At 40.1% G+C, this 27,258-nt stretch overlaps 1 protein-coding gene across 1 annotated transcript in view; it reads left to right on the forward strand.

Annotated features, from left to right (window-relative positions):
• Positions 1 to 27,258, forward strand: part of LOC127425577 (atrial natriuretic peptide receptor 1-like) — a 184,632-nt gene that overhangs the window by 144,476 nt on the left and 12,898 nt on the right. The window contains exons 11-16 of the mRNA XM_051671711.1: positions 8,242 to 8,319; positions 8,501 to 8,605; positions 15,615 to 15,686; positions 16,587 to 16,746; positions 16,824 to 16,979; positions 26,364 to 26,532. Coding sequence (XP_051527671.1) covers positions 8,242 to 8,319; positions 8,501 to 8,605; positions 15,615 to 15,686; positions 16,587 to 16,746; positions 16,824 to 16,979; positions 26,364 to 26,532 — 740 coding nt within the window. The remainder of the gene's footprint in view (positions 1 to 8,241; positions 8,320 to 8,500; positions 8,606 to 15,614; positions 15,687 to 16,586; positions 16,747 to 16,823; positions 16,980 to 26,363; positions 26,533 to 27,258) is intronic.

The raw sequence follows: 27,258 nt of genomic DNA on the forward strand, positions 1-27,258 counted from the left end.
ACAGCTTCAAACATGCCATTGTTCAGCCACTGATGAAAAAGCCCCCTCTTAGACCCTACAGTCTGTAATAACTATAGACCTATATCAAAGTTGTCTTTAATTTCTAAGCTTTTAGAAAAAGTTTTCAGTTTTCTTTTTATCTGACTACTTTTAATATTTTGGATAAATTCCAATCAGGCTTTAGACCGGCTCATAGCACTGAATCTGCTCTACTGAAAGACATTTTGACATTTTGATCAGTCTTGACTTTGGTTCTTGTGCAATCTAAGTTTTGCTTTACCTTAGTGCAGCATATGATACCAGTGACCACAACATTCTCTTAGAACGTCTTGAGAATGTGGTTGGTATTCAGGGCCTTGTCTTGAGGTAGGATCTTTTCTGTTAGTGTAGGGTATTTTTCCTCAGAATTTGTGCCAATAACTTGCAGCGTCCCCCAGGGATCTATTTTAGGTCCTTTATAGTTTACACTTTACATGCTTTATCTCGATTACATTTTTCACAAGCATAATATTGCATATCACCTTTACGTGGTGGTACCCAACTTTTCCTCTCTGTCTGACTTGATAGTAGTTGCTCCTTAGGCAACCTCTTTAACCCTTATGTTGTGTTCTGGTCATTTTGACCCAGACGACTTTTAGTCTTACAATTTTTTTTCTCACGATTTTTTTCTTTATCCAATTGAAATAAAATTCCTTTATATTGTCCACATATGGTATCTGAAACACAAAAAAACTGGACCATTTTCTTTACATTTTTTGGGGTTTATTTCACTTTGTTACACTTGAGTTCCCAGTCAAAAATGACGGCCATTGGAAATGTATGCATTAGACTACAAAATACAGAAATATGAAGTGTTCAGGAGTATCCCAATCCTTTAGATGAGCACATACGTGGATGTGTGTTTGCAAAAACAAAGTCCTCGGACATGTGCACGCACACACACACACACACACACACACACACACTCAATGTGTGTTGAGTGCCCTATTGTGCATCGTCTTTCCATGTACACTCTTTGAGCAATATTTCAAGATCTATTTATCATATTATGTTGTGTTTGGGCTCGTTTGAATAGAGGTAGTCTGCTGTAAGTTACGATATATCATTGTCTATGTTATATGTATGCTTCAGGAAGCAATAAGGAAAAACATGACAAAAAGACACTCCTGTTTATTATATTTATGTGTGTCTGTTGGAATTTCATATACTAAAACTCACTGCAGTTTGGCCTCTGAGTGAAACAAATTTGCTCATTGCATTCTACAAATTGAGACCATTCCAACGATATATAACACACATCTTATCTTTTTTATGGTTTAACAAACTCTGAATTTAATTGTTGTGATAACATATTTGCAAATGATGAGAACAAAACCATTCTTATTTGACAGCAAATTAAAGAGCATGATGTAAGAATTGGTAGGATCAGCTATATGCATTGTAAAGACCAGATTCTAAGCATCCAGCTCTCGTAGGATCCTCTCCTCGGCTACTAACGAGAGGAACGTCTGCACCCAGCCATTTTGCACACAGCCATTTCTTTTTACAGTTTGAAAGTCGCGTGAGCAAATGATACTGCTATCGCTGTTACTAACTTTAAAACTAGCGGGTTGATGTCCCATGTAGCAAATCCAGTGACGCTAGTAGTGACGATTCTCTCTGACCAATCAGTGATCTGCAGGGTTTTGAAGTCACATTTAGTATCGGCTCGGCTCGCTTGGAACCTCGACTGAGGTGGTACTAAAAAATTTACCAGGTACTATCCACAGTGGAAAGCCCCCAAAAATTGAGCAGAGTCGAGTCAAGATGAGCTGTACCGTGCAGTGGAAAAGCCCCAATAGACTAAGAGACACGATTCTGGTCATAGCTTAATTTTGACAAAATATGTAATGCTGTTTGTCTTTTAAGGGCAGAATTGTTGTTTGATAAATACTTAATACTTACCAATTACATATATATAATGCAAAAAAAGACTTGTCAGTACCCTGTGTTAGGTAAAAATTAAATGTCATGTTGTAACATTGTCTAATTTGTCATTACATTTTTTTTATATTTATTTATTTATTTATTTATTTTTTTGGAGTCAGTTCTTTTCAATGGATAAGTCTAAACCAAAAAGATTTTTGACCGAATTAAAATGATTTTTAAAAATTGCCTGATAAGCTCATGAAAAAGTCATGGAAATGTATTGGTCAAGTGGGAATCCTGTAGTATTAATCTAGTACCCTTAAATAATTTTTTTTGTAATACCTGACCAATTAGAGACAACGACTAGGCTGCAAAGCCCCAACCATTCACAAAGTTTCATGTTAGTTACTGTTCTACCACATATTCTGTTTCTATAGAATTGCCAACATTGTTAGTTTGCACTATCAAACTGATTCAAATGTGAAATAATGGAAGGGCTAATCTTTAAATGACCACCACTACCATACCAGCATTATATTCTGGCTAATGGTTCAGACCATTCCTCATACATATTATGAGCAAGCTGCTCTCCAATTTAGCAGAACCTGTGAGGACGAGAGCTATTTGTAGTGATATACTATAGCAAATGTCAGTTTGATTGATGAGGGGGCATGGCCGGAAGTAGTTGACAGATGTTTATCTGTCAACAGAAGTAGACCGGATGCCTGTTTGGAGGATAACAATAGCCGGAAACAGTAGACCGGATGTCTGTTTGAGAGACCGGATATTTTGACAGAATGTGAGTTTGGGTTGGTAAAGTTTGACAGGATGTGTGTTTGTGGTTACAGGATGTGTGTTTGACCTCTGGTTTGACCATATTTGACCTTTGGTTTGAGGTTGACAGATGTTTTAACTGATAAAAGTTTTGACCATTTTGTCGAGCGTGCGGTTTAAAAGGTGTCCTTTTCCTGTATATGTTGGCACATTCAGAAAATATTCTGAAGGGTGATGACCATGGCTGTTTCTCCAGTGCAAGTGCAATTACCCGAAAGGTTGACTTTTGCCCTGAAGTGCAAGAATGGTTTGAGTCTGTCCACATCGAACATTGTGAAGCGTGAGTTTCCCATATCCCACAAATGCGTAATTGGGTTCGAGTTTAATAAAATGACACATACCATCAAGATCTAATCTATGGAAATTGATGATGACTCGTTCGACAATCCGCCTTTGTTTATTGTGTAAAAAGATTGGTGTTATTTCTATACTTGCGTCTGGAAGAGTGTTACAGCCGCCCGAGACACACCTCTGTCCATAATCGTATGGAATGGCATAACCCCAAATGTACGATTCAGAGTTGTCTGTGATTTTATGAACAAGAAGCTGGATGACCATGTCTTCATAGGCACTTTGGGGCTTAATACAGAAGATTCTGATGATGTCTCATCTTTCTCAGGAGACAGTGACACCGATTCCTGCGATACAGACTCTGAAGACACAAATGATGAAAACTATGACCGTGTTCTTGACATGTCGGTCTCAGTGTCTGAGCCTGTGTTGTTCAGGTTGCGTGAGGTGTTTGAAACAAACTTTATTTTTGACTGGTGCGATTTACCTGTGCTGAATGAGATTTTTCCAATGATAGACCAAATGTTTTCAAAAAGTAAACAGTAAAGAAAAAGAAATGTATGTGTTTATGTAAGTATGATGCTTGTATTTACCTGTTTTGAGTGAGATGTATAACTCAATTAAAATGTTAAAGACGAATAAACAACATATTTGTTTTTAACAAGAGGGTCTACTCTTTAACTTACTAGCCATGAGTAAGCAGGTTTTTTTCAGAATCCAACAATTGTCTTCTGTATAAATTAATGTTAAAACAAAATGCACTTACAATGATTATTTAACAAACTTTTAAAACTTTTAAACTTTTTATTTACAAAGTTTTTAAAGCACACACTCTTCATAGGAGTAGGCAACTAAACACAACAATCTGTGTCACACAGCATCAGGAAATACAAAGTAAAATTAAACAAATGTTTAATTCAATTTAAATAAGCTTAATTCTACATATAAAATTAATGCTAAACAAATGTACTTGCACTGATTATATAACTGTCATGTTTAAAAAAAATTATTCACAAACTTTTTAAAGTTCAAACTTCTCATTTTCTTTAATTATTTGTAATTATTAATTAATATGTATAAGAGCATTTTCAGTTATTCTGTGAATCTGAATCATAACATGTACACTATTTAAACTTGATTATCAATTTAACCATGGAGACAGAGAGACCTACTTAAAAAAAATATATATAGAGAGAGAGAGAGAGAGAGAGAGAGATTCTTTTTTATTTATTTTTTGGTTTATTTAAAATGATTTGTAAACTGTACAATATTGATGATAATTAAGCAAAATGATAACCGTCTATTATTTTAACATGATGCTCAATAACATGTTTGAACCAAATGTTAATAAAATTAGGACTATGCGAAACACAACATTCCATATCATTCACATTTCTACAAAAGTAAGATTTAAACAAATGTTTAGTTAGATGTAAATATGTTTAATTCTACTTAAGTTTAATGTAAGTAGTTTTAATTCTACTGAGTTTAAACGAATATGGATAAACAAACGTACTTACACCAGTCATTTAACTACCAGACTTATCTAAAGCTGTTTTTAAAGATTATATGTTTCATTATCTTTAAATATTTCATATTTATTCTTTTATTCTGAATCATAACATTTATCCTATTTAAGATGATTGATTCAGATCGCTGAAATTTGAGTATATTATTTTAAATTAATACATATTTGTAAATGTATATTCTCTCTACCAATTTGTTAACAAGCACTTTTCAGTGGTTTCTCTCACCAAAGACCATCTGGTAAAACTTAAAGACAGAGACCTCCCCACATTTTTGACACCACTAAACACTCACCCTTTCTGTACAGCACACACTAAAACATAAACCTTATACCGGTGAAAAGACTTATTTAAAACTTGTAGAAAAGACCAACTGATGTATAATCGTTGTCCTCTTCTAACAGGGTATTGATGTCAAAGTAAGTATTGACATTTTTCATATTTTTGGTCTTTGTCCTTTTTTGGTCTTTCTAATTTTCACCTGCGGTTGACAACAATACATAGACTTTTATTTTTAAATTGTTATACATGAACAGTTTATTGGAATGACAAAGTTTCCATACCAGGAGGGTAGTCATTCAACAATACAATTCAATATATCAAATAATTACAGATATTTCTTAATCTCTCTCTTTAAAATCATCAAAATTACGATTAACAGAATATATGATTTTAGCACAACAGTGGTAACATTGAATTAGTGATTAATCACTGTTGTATTCATATTATTTCAAATGGCAGAGACATAATTTTTGGGCAGAAGCAGCAAACATAAGCCTGTCGAGTATGTCTTCCCTAGTTTGTGATGAAAACATAGTGAAATAATAATAATGTCACAACTTCAGATAACTCAATGTACTTTTAACAATGTTCACTACTTTAAAACATAATCACAAAAGGCTCTTTTTGTGGCTTTCTGTAGTTCAAAGTACACTGTGTACAATTGACAGTTTTAAATAATTGATTCATCAGGTGTTTTTAGAAGATAGCAGTCCAATAGTATAAAATAGTTGGTAATGAGATGAAGTAGGTGCTTGATATGGATAGACTTTTTCAGTTCGAACCAGTCTGGCCATTCTCGGTTGACCTCTCTCATCAACAAGACATTTCAGTCCACAGAACTGCCGCTCACTGGATGTTTTTTGTTTTTGGCACCATTCTGAGTAAATTCTAGAGACTGTTGTGTGTGAAAATCCCAGGAGATCAGCAGTTGCAGAAATACTCAAACCAACCCATCTGGCACCAACAATCATCCATGTGATTATCTAATCAGCCAGTTGTGTTGCAGTAGTGCAGTGCATAAAATCATGCAGATACGGGTCAGGAGCTTCAGTTAATGTTCACATCAACCATCAGAATGGGGAAAAAATGTGATCTCAGTGATTTGGACTGTGGCATGATTGTTGGTGCCAGATGGGCTGGTTTGAGTATTTCTGTGACTGCTGATCTCCTGGGATTTTCACGCACAACAGTCTGTTTTTGGCACTATTCTGATCACATCTTGAATATCAGTCTTAGTATCCTACAATTTTTCAAGACCTGAGTAATATGAAACTATCCCTCTCTCTCTCTCTCTCTATATATATATATTTTTTTTAAGTAGGTCTCTCTGTCTCCATGGTTAAATTGATAATCAAGTTTAAATAGTGTACATGTTATGATTCAGATTCACAGAATAACTGAAAATGCTCTTATACATATTAATTAATAATTACAAATAATTAAAGAAAATGAGAAGTTTGAACTTTAAAAAGTTTGTGAATAATTTTTTTTAAACATGACAGTTATATAATCAGTGCAAGTACATTTGTTTAGCATTAATTTTATATGTAGAATTAAGCTTATTTAAATTGAATTAAACATTTGTTTAATTTTACTTTGTATTTCCTGATGCTGTGTGACACAGATTGTTGTGTTTAGTTGCCTATTCCTATGAAGAGTGTGTGCTTTAAAAACTTTGTAAATAAAAAGTTTAAAAGTTTTAAAAGTTTGTTAAATAATCATTGTAAGTGCATTTTGTTTTAACATTAATTTATACAGAAGACAGTTGTTGGATTCTGAAAAAAACCTGCTTACTCATGGCTAGTAAGTTAAAGAGTTGACCCTCTTGTTAAAAACAAATATGTTGTTTATTCGTCTTTAACATTTTAATTGAGTTATACATCTCACTCAAAACAGGTAAATACAAGCATCATACTTACATAAACACATACATTTCTTTTTCTTTACTGTTTACTTTTTGAAAACATTTGGTCTATCATTGGAAAAATCTCATTCAGCACAGGTAAATCGCACCAGTCAAAAATAAAGTTTGTTTCAAACACCTCACGCAACCTGAACAACACAGGCTCAGACACTGAGACCGACATGTCAAGAACACGGTCATAGTTTTCATCATTTGTGTCTTCAGAGTCTGTATCGCAGGAATCGGTGTCACTGTCTCCTGAGAAAGATGAGACATCATCAGAATCTTCTGTATTAAGCCCCAAAGTGCCTATGAAGACATGGTCATCCAGCTTCTTGTTCATAAAATCACAGACAACTCTGAATCGTACATTTGGGGTTATGCCATTCCATACGATTATGGACAGAGGTGTGTCTCGGGCGGCTGTAACACTCTTCCAGACGCAAGTATAGAAATAACACCAATTTTTTACACAATAAACAAAGGCGGATTGTTGAATAATAATAAATAATAATTTTCTTTATTCATCACACATTTGCACATACACAGTGAAATTCTTCTTTTTCACATATCCCAGCTAGGCTGGGGGTCAGAGTGCAGGGTCAGCCATGATACAGCACCCCTGGAGCAGATAGGGTCAAGGGCCTTGCTCAAGGGCCCAACAGTGGCATCTTGGCTGTGCTGGGGCTTGAACCCCCAACCTTCTGATCAGTAACTCAGAGCCTTAACCGCTGAGCTACCACTGACTCTGAATGAGTCATCATCAATTTTCCTAGAGTAGATCTTAATGGTGCGTGTCGTTTTATTAAACTCGAACCCGATAACGCATTCGTGGGATACGGGAAACTCACGCTTCACAATGTTTGATGTGGACAGATCGAACCATTCTTGCACTTAAAAAGTCAGCCTTTCGGGTAATTGCACTCGCACCGGAGAAACAGCCATGGTCATCACCCTTCAGAATATTTTCTGAATGTGCCGACATATACAGGAAAAGGACACCTTTTAAACCGCACGCTCGACAAAATGGTCAAAACTTTTATCAGTTAAAACATCTTTCAACCTCAAACCAAAGGTCAAATAATGGTCAAACCAGAGGTCAAACACACATCCTGTAACCACAAACACACATCCTGTCAAAATATCCGGTCTCTCAAACAGACATCCGGTCTACCGTTTCCGGCTATTGTTATCCTCCAAACAGGCATCCGGTCTACTTCTGGCTATTGTTATCAAACATAAACATCTGTCAACTACTTCTGGCCATGCCCCCTCATCAATCAAATTGACATTTGCCATAATATATCACTACGGATATTCATGTCCACATGTCATCCTTTTCCCCATTAATTAGGATGGTGCTTAATTGACGCATTATGTTGCGCTTCTCTTAAATGATGAAGTACATTTTATCCCTCTTCAAAGCCTCCTGGCTCTTTACTAAGCTCACGACAGCAATCAGAGTGAAACTAATGTGTGTTGATGCCTCTTTTCCAGGGAAACATTACAACCATTAAGTATGTCAACAAAAAACGCATCGAGCTCACCAGGAAAGTGCTGTTTGAACTCAAACATGTAAGTGTGCATCTGTGCCGTTTTGTACCTTTAAGTTTATATGATGTTCTGGGAGATATTAATAGCAGGGGACTGATGGAAAAGAGGGACTAAACAGCTCTCTCTCTCTCTCTCTCTCTCTCTCTCTCTCTCTCTCTCTCTCTCCTGCTCTCCCTCCTGCTCATTTTGACCATTTTTATAGATACGTGATGTTCAGAACGAGCATCTGACTCACTTTATCGGCGCCTGTATTGATCCACCCAACATCTGCATCCTTACTGAGTACTGCCCGCGAGGCAGCCTGCAGGTGAACCTCATCCACATGGGACTGCTTACCACGAACACACACTGTCTTTTAATGCAGCTGCAGTACCTGTCTTAACTGTATTATTCAGTTACTGTGAATGTATTAATAGATAGTGTGTTTTCGTGTTACACATTTTGCTACGTGGATGTGTAAGACCACTTGAATATTTGGTTCTAGACATAAAAAGTCACTCTCTTGTACATATTGTATGTTAGAAATGGTAACATAAAACTTGAAACAGAAACGTAAAAGAATAAATGCTCACCAAGGCAAAATCACATCAGTGTTGGGGAGTAACTACTAAAAATAACAACATTACTAACATAACTACATTATTTAGTGGCATTACAGTTGATACAGATGACTGTTTTCAAAATAGTGTTGCTTTTATAGTAACAAATTACTTCTTTTTTTTTTTAAGTAGTGGTGTAACATGAACACAAACAAAAGGTAGCATCACTTTTTTATGTCACATTGTATTGCCGAGTAAGCTGATGCATTTATCAAACGTGCTCACAATGTCTCTTATGCCTCTGTATGTAGCTTTTCATATGTATTCATTATTTTTAAATTTGTTTAATTCAAGGAAGTTTAAATCCCTGCAAAGTTACTATGGTAACATTTTCCGTCTTTTGTTTATGTACTGAAATACTGACAGGTCTGATGAAGAAATAGAATCCAACAGCAGATGCAAGTAAACAGCCTTTTATTTGAAACTAAGGGAATGGCATGACATAACACAGATGGGGAAACTGGAACCACTGGTGGCCTCACGGGAATGAGTCAGGTCCAACCGGGGCGAAGCTTCAGAGCCTTTAGACACGCTTGGCTCAAGCGTGAGAAGAGACAAAGGATGTACTGGAGCCGGCAGCTTCCCGGGGTCTGAGAACCTGAGAGGAGAGCATACACTGGGCTGGCACACACACACACACAGAAGAGAGGCAGGGTGAGAATGGGTAAGTCCAATCCAATGGAATATTCCACGGGAAGATGGAGATCGGCGCCAGAGAAAGCCACAGAAAGAAAAAAATGCTAAATATTAGCAGAGCTCAAATAAAGAGAGTGTGAAAATCACTACAAACTCTAACACTAAGTTAGATAAGCGCTTGATAGCGCGGAGAGTAGACTAGTAAAGCAACAGCGAGCGAAAAACCAGTGAAGAGGCACAGAAAAGAGAGAATAAATACACGAGACAAACAAGTGACAGGTGACAACACTCAGACAAATGAGCCGCGCGCTGATTACCAGAGTGGCAACGCACGCGCTGACACATGACAGCTGTCAAACAGAGAAAACAAACCCACGTGGCGAGCTGTCAGACAGTCACGAACACAGACACAGCAGACAAGAAAGAGAAGCAGGTCAGTCCAGAATCCCGACAGTACCCAAGGACCCAACATCTCTCCTCCGGAATGTAACCCTCCCAATCGACCAAATATTGGTGCCCCCAGACCTGCCGCCTAACGTCCAGCAACCAGCTAACCGTATAGGCTGGTCTGCCATCGATCAGCCTAGGGGGGGGGGGGGGGTTGGGCACGTTGGCAGTGTGAAGTGAAGACCGGAAGACATGTTTGATCTTGGAGACATGAAAGATGGTATGGACGCATCTCAAGGCATGGGGAAGCTTCAGACGGACGGACACCTGACTGAGCACCTTAGAAATGGGGAATGGTCTGAAGAATTTGAGGGCAACCTTATGGGAGAATACATTAAAAGGAATGCCTTTAGCAGACAACCAGACCTATTGACCGACAGTATACTGGGGAGGTGTTCAGTGACAATCCGTCTGAGCTTTAATGCGTCTCCCAGCCTTGAGAAACACCCGCCTAGCCAGCCTCCACCTGCAATGGCAGCGGGAAATGAATGCATGGGCCGAGGGCATGGCAACGTCAGGTTCCTGATCCAGAAACAACGGCGGCTGGAACCTGAGGCAGCATAGGGAGAGACCCATAGACGATGCCGGTTTGGAGTTGAAAGCATACTCCACCCACGTGAGCGGCTCACTCCAAGATGAGGGATTCTTAGTGGCCACACAGCGGAGCATCCATTCTAGGCTCTGGTTGACTCACTCCATCTGGCCGTTGATCTGGGGATGGAACCCAGACAGACTAAACGATGCCCCCAGTTGCCAACAAAACTCCTTCCAGAAGTTAAACACAAACTGGGAACCACTGTCAGAAACTACGTCCACCGGAATACCAAGGATCCGGAAGACATGATCAACGACAGCATCTCACCTTCTCACGTTCTGAAGGGAGCTTTGGGAGTGAAATAAAATGGGCAACCCTTGAGAACCTGTCCACCACCATCAACACGACATGTTGCCACGGGACGGAGGAAGTCCCGTGACGAAGTTGAGCACGATGTGTTACTAGGGTCTCGAAGGCACGGTCAAAGGTCTTAAAAGTTCTGCCGGTGGATGGTTAGAGTGCTTACCGCGAGCACAAACTAAGCGAGACAACACAAAACATTGTACGTCCCGCCCCACTGCAGGCCACCAGAACCGTTGCTGAATAACGGCCTCAGTGCGCCTCATACCCGGATGACAGACCATCAAAAAGCAGACCCGCCGGTACTCCCTCCAGGGCCGTCACTTCCCAAAACGCTCCCCGCACTTCCGACTCGACTCTCCAGGACACATCTGCCACCACTCGATGTAAGGGGGATGACTGTGTCCGGGGAGCCTAAATCCTCAGAAGTTTCAAAGAGTTGAGAGAGCGCATCAGGTTTGATGTTTTTGGACCCCGGTCGGCAGGAAAGGGTAAAGTTAAACCTACCGAAAAGAGAGCACAGGGAGCCTGCCGAGAATGTAATCTCTTGGCCAATCTAATATATTCTAAATTTTTGTGGTCAGTCCAAACCAAAAACGGAATCTCTGTCTAATCCAACCAGTGACGCCACTCCTCCAAGGCGAGCTTGACTGGCAACAGCTCTCGATCACCGACATTGTAGTTCCGTCCTACCGGTGTGAGACAGTGTGAAATGAATGCACAGGGGTAGATGTTGCCGTCCCCGGGTGAGCGCTGGGAGAGGACTGCACCCATGCCCACGTCTGACGTGTCGACCTCCACCAAAAATTGCCGGGCCGGATCCAGAACCGTTAAAATGGAGGTGGATGAAAACCATTATTTAAGAGAATTTAATGCCAATTGAGCCTGTTCCGACCAACGAAACTTAGCTTTGGTGGAAGTCAAACCTGTGAGGGGGGTGGCTACCTGACTGTAATTTTTTATAAAATGCCGGTAGAAATTGGCAAACCCCTAGAACCTCTGCAGGGCCTTGCGAGAGTCCGGGGTTGGCCAACTGGTGATGGCTCTCACCTTGGAAGGATCCATATGCATGCCCCCGGGCGACAAGATGTACTCCAAGGACGGAACAGACAGCGAATGGAATGCACACAATCAAAATGTCATCCAGGTATACAAAGACAAATCTATTGATCATGTCAAGGAGCACGTCGTTGACGAGTGCCTGGAAAACAGCTGGAGCGTTAGTAAGGTCAAAGGGCATAAGTAAATATTCAAAATTCCCAGTGGGCATGTTTAAAGTTGTCTTCCACTCATCCCCCTCTCTGATCATCACAAGATGGTACACGTTGTGGAGATCTAGTTTCGTGAAGACAGCCGCCCCCTGCAACAATTTGAAGGCTGAAGACATCAAGGGTAATGGGTACCTGTTCTTAACAGTGATGTCATTCAGCCCCCAGTAATCGATGCAGGGGTGGAACAAGCCATCCTCCTTCCCTACGAAGAAGAACCCCACCCTGGCCGGTGAAGAGAAAGGGCGAATGAGGCCAGCTGCCAGAGACTCACTTATATATCTCTCCATCGCATCCCACTCCAGAGCTGACAGAGAGAAGAGCCGTCCGCGTGTCGGAGAGGTGCCTGGGAGGAGAGCAATAGTGCAGTCATACGGGTGGTGAGGCGGAAGAGATGCAGCCCGAGACTTGCTGAACACTGCTCCCAGGTCATGGTTTACTGCCAGCACTCCAGAAAGATTGACGTTCCCTTCCTGAAACACAGAAACTGAGGGAGAGTCAGAAGATTGTGCCAACCCTAAACAGTGAGAATGACAATAAGGGCTCCATTCAGACACAAAATTGCCAGCCCATTCAATGTACGGGTTGTGTTTCACCAGCCACGGATGTCCAAGCACCACAGGGGTGGATGGAGTCTGTAGCAGGTAAAACACAACCACCTCCTCGTGGTGGCTTTGGTGATCCGACCCAGTGAAGTGCCCCCGAGTGCACAGGCTGGAACAGGAGGCTTGACAGGAACCACAGGTACGCCCTACTTGATCACCAGATCGGTGTCGAGGAAATTCCCCTCTGCTCTGGAGTCAGTCAGAACAGAGATCTTATGAAAAGTTCCTCTCCAGGCGAGGACAGCTGGCAGCAAGGTAAGGAGCAAATTGGACCGATCAGGAAGAGTGGCGCCCACTCGCAGTCCCCTCGTACCGGATGGGTGCTTGGCTTTTACTGATGTGTAAGTATGTGTGGTTCCAGATGTACATTTGGCTAGCTCAGGACAGTATTTGCATGTGTGTCCCTTATCTCCACAGTAAACGCATAGACCCAGGCGTTGCTGGTGGTCTCTTTCCTTGCGAAGTAGGGAGGTGCGACCCAGCTGCATGGGCTCCGACTCTGCCGAGGCAGATGGCAGAGGTGGTGGTTCAGGGGGAAGTCTCAGTGGTAATGGCCACATTAGCTGGAGACGGGCGAGGTGATGGTCAACTCTGAGGGCCAGACTGATAAGGATATCAAGGCTTGGTGGCAGGTCAAAGGAATAAATCTCATCCTTAACCTCCTCTGACAATCCCCCAAGAAACATGTCCCATTGGGCCCTCTCGTTCCTCTCCGCAGAAGTAGTCAGAGTCCAGAACTTGATGGAAAACTCGGATATAGTACCGTCTCCTTGCCAGAGCTCTGTGAAGCAGTGAGCAGCCTCTCTGCCATGTGCCGAATGATCAAACTCCTTCCTTAGCTCATCGAAAAAGGTCTGAAATGATGAGCAGCAGGGCAGCTTATTCTCCCATGCTGCCGTTCCCCAGTCGCATGCCTGTCCAGTGAGAAGGGTGATGATGTACGCCACCCTAGACTCTTCAGTGGGAAATGAGGAGGGTTGGAGAGTAAATACCAGGGAACACTATAAGAGGAACGCCCTACATCCCTCTGGGTCTTCTGCACCTGCTCCAGGTGGAGCAAGACGAGGCTCCCTAGCTGGTACCGCCAAGGAAGAAGGGCTGGAGGAAGGCGCTTCAGCAGCTGTAGTGAGATGAGGTTGCTTAACCTGGGCGGCAAGGTCAGAAATCTGTGAAACAACTGCCTTCCAGGCCTGAAATGATGAGCAGCAGGGCAGCTTATTCTCCCATGCTGCCGTTCCCCAGTCGCATGCCCTGATGGAATTCAGACAACAGCTCAGAGTGGCATTCCAATAACTCAGCTTGTTGTGCCAATCCATAGGATTTGCACCTGCTGGATTCATCTGGCTGGTTTTTCTGTCAAGTCTGATGAAGAAATAGAATCCAACAGCAGATGCAAGTAAACAGTCTTTTGTTTGAAACTAAGGGAATGGCATGACAAACAACACAGATGAGGAAACTGGAACTGCTGGTGGCCTCACGGGAATGAGTCAGGTCTAACCAGGGTGAAGCATCAGAGCCTTTAGACACGTTTTTTTAAAATTCAATTTATAGAATGATAAAAAAATTCTTAGTATTTCCTTACTTTAAAGGGCACAGACATTGAGACTACAAGAGTCCAAAATAATAAAATAACAAAAGCAGTTAATTGTGCTACCAAAACCTCAATAATAGCAAGAAAAATTAAGATTTGGTGCATTACAGGGGACTTTCAACTTTAAACAAGTCCCAGCTACACCGGGGACTCATATTTTGAAATGACAGAGACTTGGCTAACTTACAATGCTCTATATGCAAGTATTTAATAAATGATGCTTTTTACAGGCTATATATTCACCAGATGAAGAGTTTATATGTATATGTTTCACCAGATGAAGTTTATTGATGAGGGGGAAAGAATTAGAAGAAGAAAAAAAGAATATATCGGCATAGATTTTTGCAGTAGTAGATAGTTAAAAAAAGCAGCTATCGGCACCGATTAATCGGTAAAACCGATTTATTGGTCTACCTCTAGTTTCTAGTTGTATTAGCTGTATTTTGTGTAAATTTATCTGTTCAAGTTAGAAGTTATTATAAACATGTTCACATGTCGGACTGCTCAAACAGACAGAGTTATATTTTTAAAGCACCACAGAGTCACAGTATTGACAGTTTTCAGGAAGTCAACCTACCAACTTGGAGAAAATTACACACTTCACCTTTAACCAAAAATTATAATAACACATAATTGGCACATAACACATAATTATGTGAGTGAATTTAATTAATTCCTGTCATTATAAACTTTCCAAACAACTGTTGTTTAAGGTACTTAAAAATATAATCCACTACAAATTGTAATCCTATTACTTTACTAATTACTTCATTGAAAAGTAATTACATTACTAATTACTTTACTTTTAAGTTACTTTCTAAAACACTTTTCTGCTCAACAAATTCAAAATAATGTCTATATTTCTTTCTTGTTCATTGTTACACACATGTTATACACACAGCACCTCACATTTCTCCTTCACAATGACTCGTTATTAGGCCATAATTCATGTATTCTATATAAATAATATATTCAAAATAATCATAACCCTATAATGTACTTAAAATTAATTAAATTAATTGAAACTCAGTAACTTTAATCTGATTACAAGAATTTAAAATGTAATGAATCACACTACTTTTTTTGACTAAAAAGTAATTAGATTACAGTAATTTATTACTTTGTAATTGGATTACACCCAACACTGTTCCCAACCCTTCTTGCCACATGGGCACTCTCCACTGATTAAATAATGAGACACAAGATTTACTGCTGCATTGTGTGTGTGTGTGTGTGTGTGTGTGTGTGTGTGTGTGTGTGTGTATGTGTTTGTAGGACCTCATGGAGAGTGAAGGGATCACGCTGGACTGGATGTTTCGGTATTCTCTGATCAATGACATTGTTAGGGTGAGTGCTTCACATCAGTCACAAAGACTCTTCTGCTCTTAAAATCTCATTCTAAGTGAATCCACATCCCAGAATCCTCTCTTTTTAATCTTAGAGTGAGAAAATTGGATGAAGGGGAGGAAAATATGTCATACTGTTGTACTGATGCTTGTTAAAGAATGCAAAGGCCAGTATACAAGTATGCAATTGCAAACATGAATGTTTGGCCATGAAATTCCTTGACAAGTTCCATAATCTGTCCTAAGTGGACAGGAAATTTGGGCTGGGTATATTGAAGGGCTTTTAGGAGTACACTAGCAGTTACGGTAGCAGCTTCAAAACTAATAAACATGGACTAAAAGCCCCAACTTTTCATTTCATGGGTCTTTACATGTATTCTTACGTTACTGTCAGTACAAAAGGGAGTGATAGAGTTGCCTTCAAATACATATTTAACCTAAAAAAGAAAACTGACTTTAGAAGAAGACCGTTTATGCTATTGCCAGCAATGGCGCCCCCTTGCGGCAACACTGAATGTGCAACGCATATTAGCGCTGCATTATGAATGTTAGCTGGAAGCGTTTGCATTTACATACTTGTGCAGAGCATCTTTAGAGCCTTAAAACTGAACTCTATAAATATTTTGCTTTTCATTATTTTTCTAAAATGTTGTTTTCTGCTACAGAGTGTCAGAGTTGTAAAGGTAATTTTGAGAAGTGCGTAATTTAAAAGGTTTAATGGCAATTCCCTAAAAGGGACAAGTTATCATTTAAAAACAGCCGTTGCAAACAAGTCTTTAATTACTGATTTTATTTAATTATTTTTTTATTATTATTATTATTTTTTTTTTTTTGGTGTTTTGGTAAATATGATGAATGCTGTCAGATGTTTTTGTAAGAATGTCAACTCTTCACCACTCAGGGAATGGTGTTCCTTCACAACAGCGTGATAGTCTCCCACGGCAACCTGAAGTCTTCCAATTGCGTGGTGGACAGCCGCTTTGTGCTAAAAATTACAGATTATGGTCTGGAAAGTTTCCGCAAGGAAAGCTGTTTAGAGGACACACATGCTTTCTATGCACGTATGTAACCTTGATCTTAGACAACACAGATACAAACGATGAAAGTGTGCAGAAGCCTGTAACATCAGTGTTTGCAGGCAAGCTATGGACGGCCCCGGAGCTTCTGCGTGCCGATAACCCACCTCCATGCGGGACACAAAAGGGAGATGTTTACAGCTTTGGAATCATCCTGCAGGAACTGGCCCTTCTGAAGGGCGTCTTCTACCTGGAAGGCCCTTTTCTCAGCCCTAAAGGTCAGAAGATACACATGAGTGATCAACATGTCTTTATATGATATATAGGAGCAAAATGAAAGGACTAGTTAACCCAAAAGGAAAGTTTAGCAGAATGTTTGTGAAAACATATACTGATGAGGCATTGGCAAGCTCCTAAAAAGTATTATAAAAGAGTCCATATGACTTGTGTGCTACATTGCAAATCTTCTGAAGTCATTGTGTGAGCAATAGTCACAGGAAATCGGCATGCTGCTTCCGAATGTTCTTGTACCCTGAACTCGACCCCATTCTGATGAATTATTGACATCCCCCATTAGACATTTTTGCATCATTTCAAAGAGCAAGCAACCGGGGGCCTGGGTAGCTCAGTGAGTATTGACGCTGTCTGCCACCTCTGGAGTCGCGTATTCGAATCCAGGGCGTGTTGAGTGACTCCACTCAGGTCTCCTAAGCAATCAAATTGGCCTGGTTGCTAGGGAGGGTAGAGTCACATGGGATAACCTCCTCGTGGTCACTATAATGTGGTTCTCCCTCTCAGTGGGGTATGTGGTGAGTTGTGCGTGGATGCTGCAGAGAATAGCATGAAGCCTCCACATTTCTCCGCGGTAACGCGCTCAACAAGCCACGTGATAAGATGTGCGGATTGACGGTCTCAGACGCAGAGGCAACTGAGATTTGTCCTCCGCCACCTGGATTTAGGCGAGTCACTATGCCACCACGAGGACTTAGAGCGCATTGGGAATTGGGCATTCTAAATTAGGGAAAAAAGGGATAATAAATAAATAAATAAACACATTGTGGGCAGGTGCGAACACAGTACAATGGGGAAAAAATAGAAAAAGTTGTATAGCTTGCAAATCTGTAACATCTGTAAACAGCATTTCAGTCAAAGATTCTATTAATTTCTCTGAAGATTCTTCCAGTTGCAAGTAAATCACTGTTACCATCATGATTTATCTGAGAAGTTTCACAAATGAAGCTGGCGATGCACTGCGAACTGAACCAGAGAAGGATAATGGTGGTGGAAATTAGGGATGCCACAATTCTCAATATAATATTGAACCGTTCAGTACGACATCCACGGTTCAATACGCGCTTGTGAATTGTGGGGGTTTTTTTCGGTTTTGCGTTTAAATAATTTCAGTGCTTTTTATTTCTCTCCGAATTGGCTCTGTTTGTGTGTGCCCGTGAGTCTATGCGCTGAGATGAGGAAATGCCTCCCCGTGAGTAAATATCCAATCACTATGCACTAAAGTTAGGGGGTGCTTAACCATGCTTGCAATGCTGGTGTCAGATTTCACTATTTCACACTTTGACATGGCGAGCAGTGAAGTGAGGCTGCAGTACAAGGAAGCATCACCGTCTTTCAAATCTGTGTTGTGGGGACATTTTGGTTTTGCCGTTGAGTATAATGCCGAGGAATAAAAAACGGTAAACAAAAAAATGACTGTGCGCAAGCATTGTTTTACACGTGTCGCCTACTCAAATGGAAACACTTCCAACATGACTGCACATCTGTGGCGCCATCACCCAGTGATATCACTGTCTGAAAGCAGGATAGCAGAGCAGGTAATACATTCATCTAAAAAGCAACAGTCCCTCACTGATTCCTTCCAGCATACATACCCAACTGGTTCCGAGAGACACAAAAAAATAAAAAAGGCAGTGCTTTGCCAGGTAAGTGCTTTTATGTCCCTGGACTCAGCATGGCCACGGGGCTTGAGTCCCCTCGACGTGGCACCTCGAGCTCTGCCCCGCCGCGAGGCCCCACCCGCCGGTATGTCCGACGTGATCATTCCTTTGGTCCCCCTCGCCTGGAGTTTGGGCGCATCCATGATTTCCAGCATCCAGAAGACCTGACCCAGCATGATGCTGTTAAAAGGTTGGAGCTGTCCATGGTGCTAGAGCAGCTAGAAAGAGGCAAGTTATGCCTGTTCGCATTTGCCCTTGTCGCCAGGCATGCCGTGGTACATGATGTTTGAGCAACATCTGGAGAGGTCTCGTGTGTAAAAGACCTTACGATGTGTTGGCGGATGCTGCCGCCATGAAACCCAGCACTTTGAATGACTTTAGTGGAAGTGATTTCCCCAGTTTGAACTGAGATAGAAACTGAAGAATGGTCTGGACACGCCTATTTCTGAGATGTGCATGCATGCTAGTGTGCTTTTTGCCCAGTTTGACATTGAGTCCCAGGCTGTACAAATGGCTGAGTAGTAAATTCCCATGCTTGCACAACAGAGCCTCTGATTGGGCTATTAATAGCCCATCATAGAGGTAGTTCTTCAATGGAGCGAGCGCTGCATCGATACACTTCAAGCGTGGGAGCCAGGGAATAACTCTGAGTTGATAAGCTGTTCCTTCGAACGTGAATCTCAAAAATAGCCTGTGACGAGGTGCAGCTTGTCCATGTTTGTGTTTATTGACACAAACCAGCCCGAGGGCGAATGCTCAATAAGATCTGTTTCTGAGATACCGCTTTGAATAGGTGCTTTGCGAGCACATTATTCAAGTGTCTCAGATTTAAAATGGGCTGAAGCCTGCCATCTTACTCCGGAATGATAGAACAGTGGCTGTAGAACACTTATGGGCACCACTGTTCGGAACAATCTCTATCGCATTCTTTGCAAGGAGATTGCGAGTTCCTGTGCACAACATGCGCGCATCCCATGACAGGGACCATAGATGACAGAACGCTGTAAGCAGGATAACGGGCGCACCAGCTCACTCACTAGAGGACATACTGTAGATCGCCGCTCGCAACCGGGAAGTGGTTGTGCACAGAGTGTGGGATAAGAGAAGCTTGAAGATCTTCTTCGGGAGTATGTGCACCTCCTGCAGCGCAACGAGAACTCCCTTATTCAAACACAACACACAGAAACAACATTCTCTGTAATATCCCTGTCCCAATGATCTCGGGTGGGGAGGGGAGTGAAATGGCATGTGAATGTGCGTGCGTCTCTTGAAGGCATCAAAAGCGGATTCCTCTTTTTTTGTAATAATCATTCTTATTGAACACATCTTATGGAAACAACATACCGTGTAACATCCCGGCAAACTCCGGTGGGAAGTGAACAGCGTCTCGGTGAGCGTGTGCGTCTCGTGTAACAAGCGCTTCTCTCTTTTATGTGAGAACATTCTTATGTGAACACAACACACAAAAATACATTTGCATATTATCCTGGCAAACTCTGGTGGGGAAAGTGTTGCATGTAAATTTGTGTGCGTCTTTTGCAACAAGCACTTTCTCGTTTATGTGAGAACATTCTGATGAAAACACAACACACATTTGTGAATAATCCCAGCAAACTCCAGCGAGGAAAGAGTTGCATTTAAATGTGTGCGCGTCTCTTTCAACGAGCGCTTTCTCTTTTATGTGAGAACATTCTGATGTGAACAACACAGAGAAGCCCATTTGTGAATCATCCCGGTGAACTCCGGTGGGGAATGAGTAGCGTGTAAATGTGTCTCGATGAGGTGCAATAAGCAGATTTCTGATATATGAGATGTTTATATGAACACAATCACACAGAAACTACATATATGAGACCTCCTGGTGAACATCGGTGGGGGAGGGGGAGCGAACAGTGTGAATGTGTTTGCATCTCAAGCAGGTGCAATGAGCATTTTCTCTTTTGTGTGAGAACATTCTGATGTGAACAACACACAGAAACACATTTGTCTACCATATCGGCGAACTCCGGCAGGGAAAAATTAGTGTGAGAATGTGTGTGCTTTTTGCGCAACAAGAGCCTCCTCTTTTGTGTGAGAACAATGTTTATGTGAATTCAACACCTAGAAACACATTTGCGAATCATCCTGGCGAACTCTGGTGAGGAATGCGCAGTGTGTGAATGTGTGCGTCTCGAAAAGGTGCAACAACCACATTTCTGATTTCTGAAAGCATTGTATGTGAACACAATCACCCAAAAACAACACATAAGATCTCCTGACGAACTACGGTGGGGAGGTGAAATAAACAGCGTGAATGTGTTTGCATCTCAAGCAGGTGCAATGAGCGGCTCGAAGGGCCTGCGCCAGCACGAAATCCTACTCAACTTCATCCATCTCAACCATGCGGCTCTTTTTTGATATATATTAATACATATATATGAAAAGGATGCAAAATCTCCTGCCCGAACACTGCAGGAAGCGGGTGGTGTCTTGCTGAAGCACTTTGTGGTTCAACAGCGAGCATCTGAAGGGAAGAATCAGTTTACCGAGAAGCATTTTCGATGGCGAGGTGGAGAGAATCTTCACCGGAACACTGCAGGGGAGAGTCTTCTCACTGCAGGTGCCGAGTAGTACAGGTGAGAGTCATCCTGTCTGCATCTGCAGAGAAGATCCCATCTGCTGAAGAAGTGTATTTCAACAGCGAAGCACAGAGGGCTTCGACAAGAGATGATGTCGCTGTCTTGAAGGAAGAAAATTCTGAAGAAATGGTGATTTCTTACTCGCTTATATAGGCCAATTGCGTGCCTAAAGGGACGGAGCTTAATCACCATTGCCAATCACAAGATTGCCATTATTGCAAGTCATCGAAGGAATTTCCCAGTACTGTTTGTCGCAATGTTGAGTGAACTGAATCGGAAGGGAACAGCATTTACCAGCGAGTCTGGTGCCTTCCTTATATGGTGTTTTCATGGGTGAGGATTATGATAATTGTGAATGAACATGCACACGCACCCTTTTTACAAATGTTTGGAATTCACTAACATACACACGTTTTACTAACAAATCTGGGGAGTATGAAGCTTTTGTGAATTTGCGGAAAGTTTTCAGGAAGGTCCGTTTTACGAGCAAATGACTCAAAATTATGATGAGGCAGGTTGCCAGTACGGCTGGCACGCTGACTGCCCCTACTGCATAAAGGTGGTACATCAAGCTTGTATCACTCTGATAGTAGAAACATTCCTTATTACGGAATTTATACAGGTCGGTGGCATGATTAATTGCATTCATTTTTTTAGCACGTTATTTTTCATATAATTAATCGCACTAAATTAACGCGTTAAATCGACTACCCTATTTATAAGATACCAATTATGCAGCTAATTACACAGATAACGCAGGTGACTTTTTGTGTCACTTTTCTTTTTATCCTTTCATCTTTGTGTCTGCATCCACATCTGCTCACTCAAGATATTAAGATATCAGTTTTAAGTTATGCTGTACATTAAAGTTTAAAGTATTATGTGTTTGTGCAAAGTCACATTCAGCAGTAACAGCTCTCTTTGTCTCTCTCTTTTTATAATCCATTTTTAAAAAACCAGTAAATACAGAAATGTTTGGCATAATTTTTGTCCAAAGATATACAAAGAAGAAATGTGATGAAACTATCTGAAAAGCATTTTTTACATGGAGCAAAACTACACCGGAAATTACATGGGTAACGCATAACCAAAAAGTTCCTCCACCTAGAAAAGTAGTCCCAAATGGAAATTTAGACGACTGAAGAGCTCAAATAATAATTTTATTTCACAGAATAAAACCCTCTGGTGCCCATAGACTTCACTGTAACTGCATTTCTGTAAACACATTTCAAGTTGAAATGATTTTTTTATTGTAATTGACAGCATGCCACAGATGCTGTCCATAGAGCTTAAATTGTATTGAACCCAAAACATTTATTTAAAGGTGAAGGCTTCTACAGTTTACATCTTATTTACATTCCATCTTTGTCCACACATGAACTCAGCGATGTCACCCATACTTATAAACGGATCAGCAAACACATACCAGTGGCTGCGTTTAAGCATGAGTCTCGTGTCTGGATCTGTGCCAACTCACCACGAGAACAAAGGGATTCGGAGACAGTAATATGAGCATGCCAGAGACACTGTCATTATCACGTTACACCAAATGTAGGAGACAGCCAGATGGACAGAAGAGTTTTTGCACAATAATGTGGGAAGACTAATTGATAAAGTGAAAAATAAAGAATAAGGCAAGGAATAAAACAATAAGCCATGAGAGGTTGTGTCATACAGTGTTTGTACAGTGTTTGTACTGCAGTTAAAACAGCCTTCCATGGCTTATTGTTTTGACTTACATTTACATTTCAGAAGTGCTTTAGCTTCACATATACAAGTACAAATAAGTATACTAATATAAATAAATCTAGTATGCCTAATAATATTATTTTTTTTATAATTTTATTTATTTATCACACATTATACATTTGCACATATACAGTGAAATTCTTTTTTTTTAACATATCCCAGCTAATGCCATGATACGGCGCCCCTGGAGCAGATAGGGTCAAGGGTCTTGCTCAAGGGCCCAACAGTGGCATCTTGGCAGTGCTGGGGCTTGAGCCCCCAACCTTCTGATCAGTAACCCAGAGCCTTAAGGCTTAAAATAACAACAACTAAATGTTTACACTTTCTGAAAAAAAAAAATGTAAGAGATGCTTGTTAATGCCTGGTGTGCTGCAATATTGTTTAGAAAGAGTCAGAAAAATAGTAATAGTGCTGCTTGCCTTAGCAATTATCACTGATAATTAGTTTATTTAACCCTTTAAGCTTGAATGGGCCCGCCAAGAAAACAATAATAATCAAAATACTAATAACTAAAGTCTTGACCAACACAAAATAGGTATCATTTTAAAGCTTTGAAGCTCTACTTTCCAATGCAAAAATATAGCGTGTAATAGCTAAGTGTATTTCTTTGACATACATGTTACATGTAAACAGGTGTTTCTTATATGCCATGTTTTGGCTTATAACTTAACAAAAAAATAAAAAGAACATAAAATATCACTTACCATTACTTAAAGGGATTATCTTTCAAACGAGCCCACACACAACACAATCAGATGCATAGATCATTAGAGAGTCCACATGAAGCACAATGTGCACACAGCACACACGTTAGCTTTCCTGGATCATATGACTTCATCGGAAATTATGTAGCACTTTGTCCAGCATCATGGAATGCTAAACCAATTGAATTAGGATTCAGATCGCAACTAAAGGTGGAAGTCATCCAAATATGGGCAGAGAGGATAATTTACTCTAATTACATATGACCACCAGGAGATAGAGCCAAGTACATGACACAGACTCAATGATGACTCAAATGACACAGAATGGAACTAAATGAGATCTCGTTACTCATGCCTGCATGCTTTGGAGAGAGAGCATACCTTTAGTCATTGTTGTATTTGCATGTGTAATTATTTCTTATGTACAATTATTATGTTTTATTTGTTTGGAGAGGCTTTTGGACACTTGGAGATATTTTGCGGACAATAGGATAAATTATATTTGTAATGCTATAGCTTTTGATTGCTTTGTCGTATCAACACAAAATTTTACTCAGTGGTCACACTTTATAATAGGTGGCCTTAACTACTATGTACTAACATTAAATACATACAAGACTATGTATTTACTGTGTAACTACATATTGTTCTGCAAAATTCCCACATTTGCTGCTACTGAGGTTGAGGTATGGGTAAGTTTAGGAGTAAGGGTAGGGTTAGGGTTAGGATAAGGGGTTAGAGTTAGGTTTTGGGGTAAGAGTTGGGTTGGGGTAAAGTTAACAGTGTAACTACAAATATAATTAAATGCAAGTACTTTAAATGTAATTACAATGCAACAACATGTATGTACATAATAATTACATAGTAGTTAAGGCCACCTAATATAAAGTGTGTCCATATATAGTATAAAAACATTTTTATTTTTTGTTATAAGCCTTTAAAGGTGCAATATTGAATATATTTACTATACTAAAGCATAAAATTATCATAATATGTTATCAGAGATTTAGGAAACATGCTAAGTTTAAATACTGGCTTCTCCGAAAACAATGCTACAGCCAGTATATTCTACTTTGAAATGTCCATTCTGGGCCGGAATTTCTGTTTGTGTTTTGGCCTGTGAGATCCCACCCACTGCCCATTTCCCTATAGTATTTCGACACCCCGGGTTCCCAGATTTGAAACAAGTTAGCGGGCAAACACAGCGCACCATGGAAGCCATGGAAGCCAGCAGTACATCTAGCTAATATTGACAAAGTTACAAACAATAAAAACATTTCAAACGTATACATTAGCTGATAAACTTGCAGTGTAAGACTCGTTGCTTGCTATTGTCACTTTGCTCATTCCTGTTGCGTGTCCTCAACCTGGCAACCCACGTGAGATTCTAGTCTGCGGAGGAGGGTGCGGGGGAGACAAATCTCTCCAATATTTTTAATTTGGACTGCAGTACCCATTTAAACACTTGATGTCAATGTTACATATTGCTCCTTTAATTTTGGGTATGCCACTGAAATTTATAAAAACACCCTCAGAGCTTAAAGGGTTAATGTAATAATCACAATATACAATTCTTTCACCATGTGATATAGTTTATTTGCCTAATGTTTTGAAGCAACTACTCCCATTAATAATGAATTTAATTGATGTTCTCTATTTTACTTTTACTTTAGCGCCAGATCTTCACACTAAAAGGGTTTATTTTGTGATAATGACCGGTTAGCTGTACATTATCCTGCTTATAACATGGCTACCAAATAAATAACTACATGGACATGAAATATTAATTTGAGTTGAAATTATTTTATTTGCTGACTTGTAGAGACTCCAGAGAGACACGAGATACAGAATGTGAGCAAAGCTATGTTACACAGTACTGCACAGCTATAACGGTCATTATTGATGTTCAAAATCATTGACCAATCAGAAGCAAGTATTCTAGAAAGCTGTGCAATAATTTGGAACAAATGGATGAAAATAAAGGTGCTTTTTTTCATGTTTCTCTGTGTATTGAGATATGGAGTAGGACGGTCACTGGTGGTCATGACAGCATAGCCATGTCTCAGTCAGTGTTGAGTCATTATCACTGTCGTGTTGACCCTTGCTGTGAAGAGATTTGTCAAGTCCAAGATCTACTCAAAACCCGTGAATGACACTTTCATCTCTTTTGCTCACATTGTTTCTCACATTTTTGCTCTTTCTATCCCTGTCTTTTTCTTTCTCACTCTTTTTGTCAACCCCAATGATGCATCTGATCACTCTACATTTTTTTCTTAGAAATTCAAACTGTATATATGCTAATTTGTGTACGTGTTTCCCCTGTTAACCATAGTTTTTGCCAAAATACTGTAATTACTAGTTTTTTTTTTGTTTTTGTTTTTGTAAATAAATGATAAATGTTTTTATTTTTATTTTTATTTAATTTATTTATTTATTTATGGGTGACAGTGGTGGCTTATTGGGGACATTTTCTTAATCACATTTTTGCAGTGCAGTTCTGTGGAAATTTTGGTTGACATGGTAATTTTTTGTTAGGGTCATGTGTGAAAGAGACATGTGGAGAAAGCTTATTAATGTTTGTTGGTATTTTTTCTCTCTCCGCTGCTGCTGTCTGTTTCTCTCTATTCTCTCCTCTTCAGAAATCATAGAGTGTGTGGTGGAGGGCCGGTGGCCATACTTGCGTCCGCTGCTGTGTCCTCAAAGTCACAGTGATGAGATAGGTCAGCTCATGCAGCGCTGCTGGTCAGAAGACTTCAATGAGAGACCGGACTTCAGCCAGATTAAAGTTCTGCTCCTCAAGAATAACCGGTATCTGACACACATCCATACTAATCACCTCACAATACAAAGGAGTTCAAAAATGCTTTGTGTAGTGGATGCATAAGTTAGATTTTTGTATCAACATCAAGATTTTAGGTTGAAATGTAGGTAGAAGAGAACATGTATATTTTAAATTCATCATTTCTTTTTCATGATTTTCACAATTTGAGTTATATTCAGTGTAGTTACTGAATTGTAAATTAATTAGAATTGGTTAAATGCTAATCCAGTTTTTAAAAATACCCAGTGGGCTTTAGTTCACAGCCACACAAAAATACCCCTTTCCACTATGCTTCTCATGTCAGATCCGCTTACTGGGGAAACTTGAGATGCGATCTCAATACCGGTCAGCCTTTCTAATGACTTGAGAACCGAATGATGATCTAACAGCTGACAACATTAATCTATAATCTGAACATTAACTGAAGCTCCTGGCCTGTGTCTGCATGATTTTATGCATTACATTGCTGCCACACGATTGAGTGATTAGATAATCGCATGAATAAGTAGGTGTACAGGTGTTCCTAATAAAGTGTTCAGTGGGTGTATACTGTATATACATGTGCATCTCAATAAATTAGAATGTCGTGGAAAAGTTCATTTATTTCAGTAATTCAACTCAAATTGTGAAACTTGTGTATTAAATAAATTCAATGCACACAGACTGAAGTAGTTTAAGTCTTTGGTTCTTTTAATTGTGATGATTTTGGCTCA

The sequence above is a fragment of the Myxocyprinus asiaticus genome, chromosome 34 (assembly GCF_019703515.2).
Source record: "Myxocyprinus asiaticus isolate MX2 ecotype Aquarium Trade chromosome 34, UBuf_Myxa_2, whole genome shotgun sequence".
Taxonomy (NCBI): Eukaryota; Metazoa; Chordata; class Actinopteri; order Cypriniformes; family Catostomidae; genus Myxocyprinus; species Myxocyprinus asiaticus.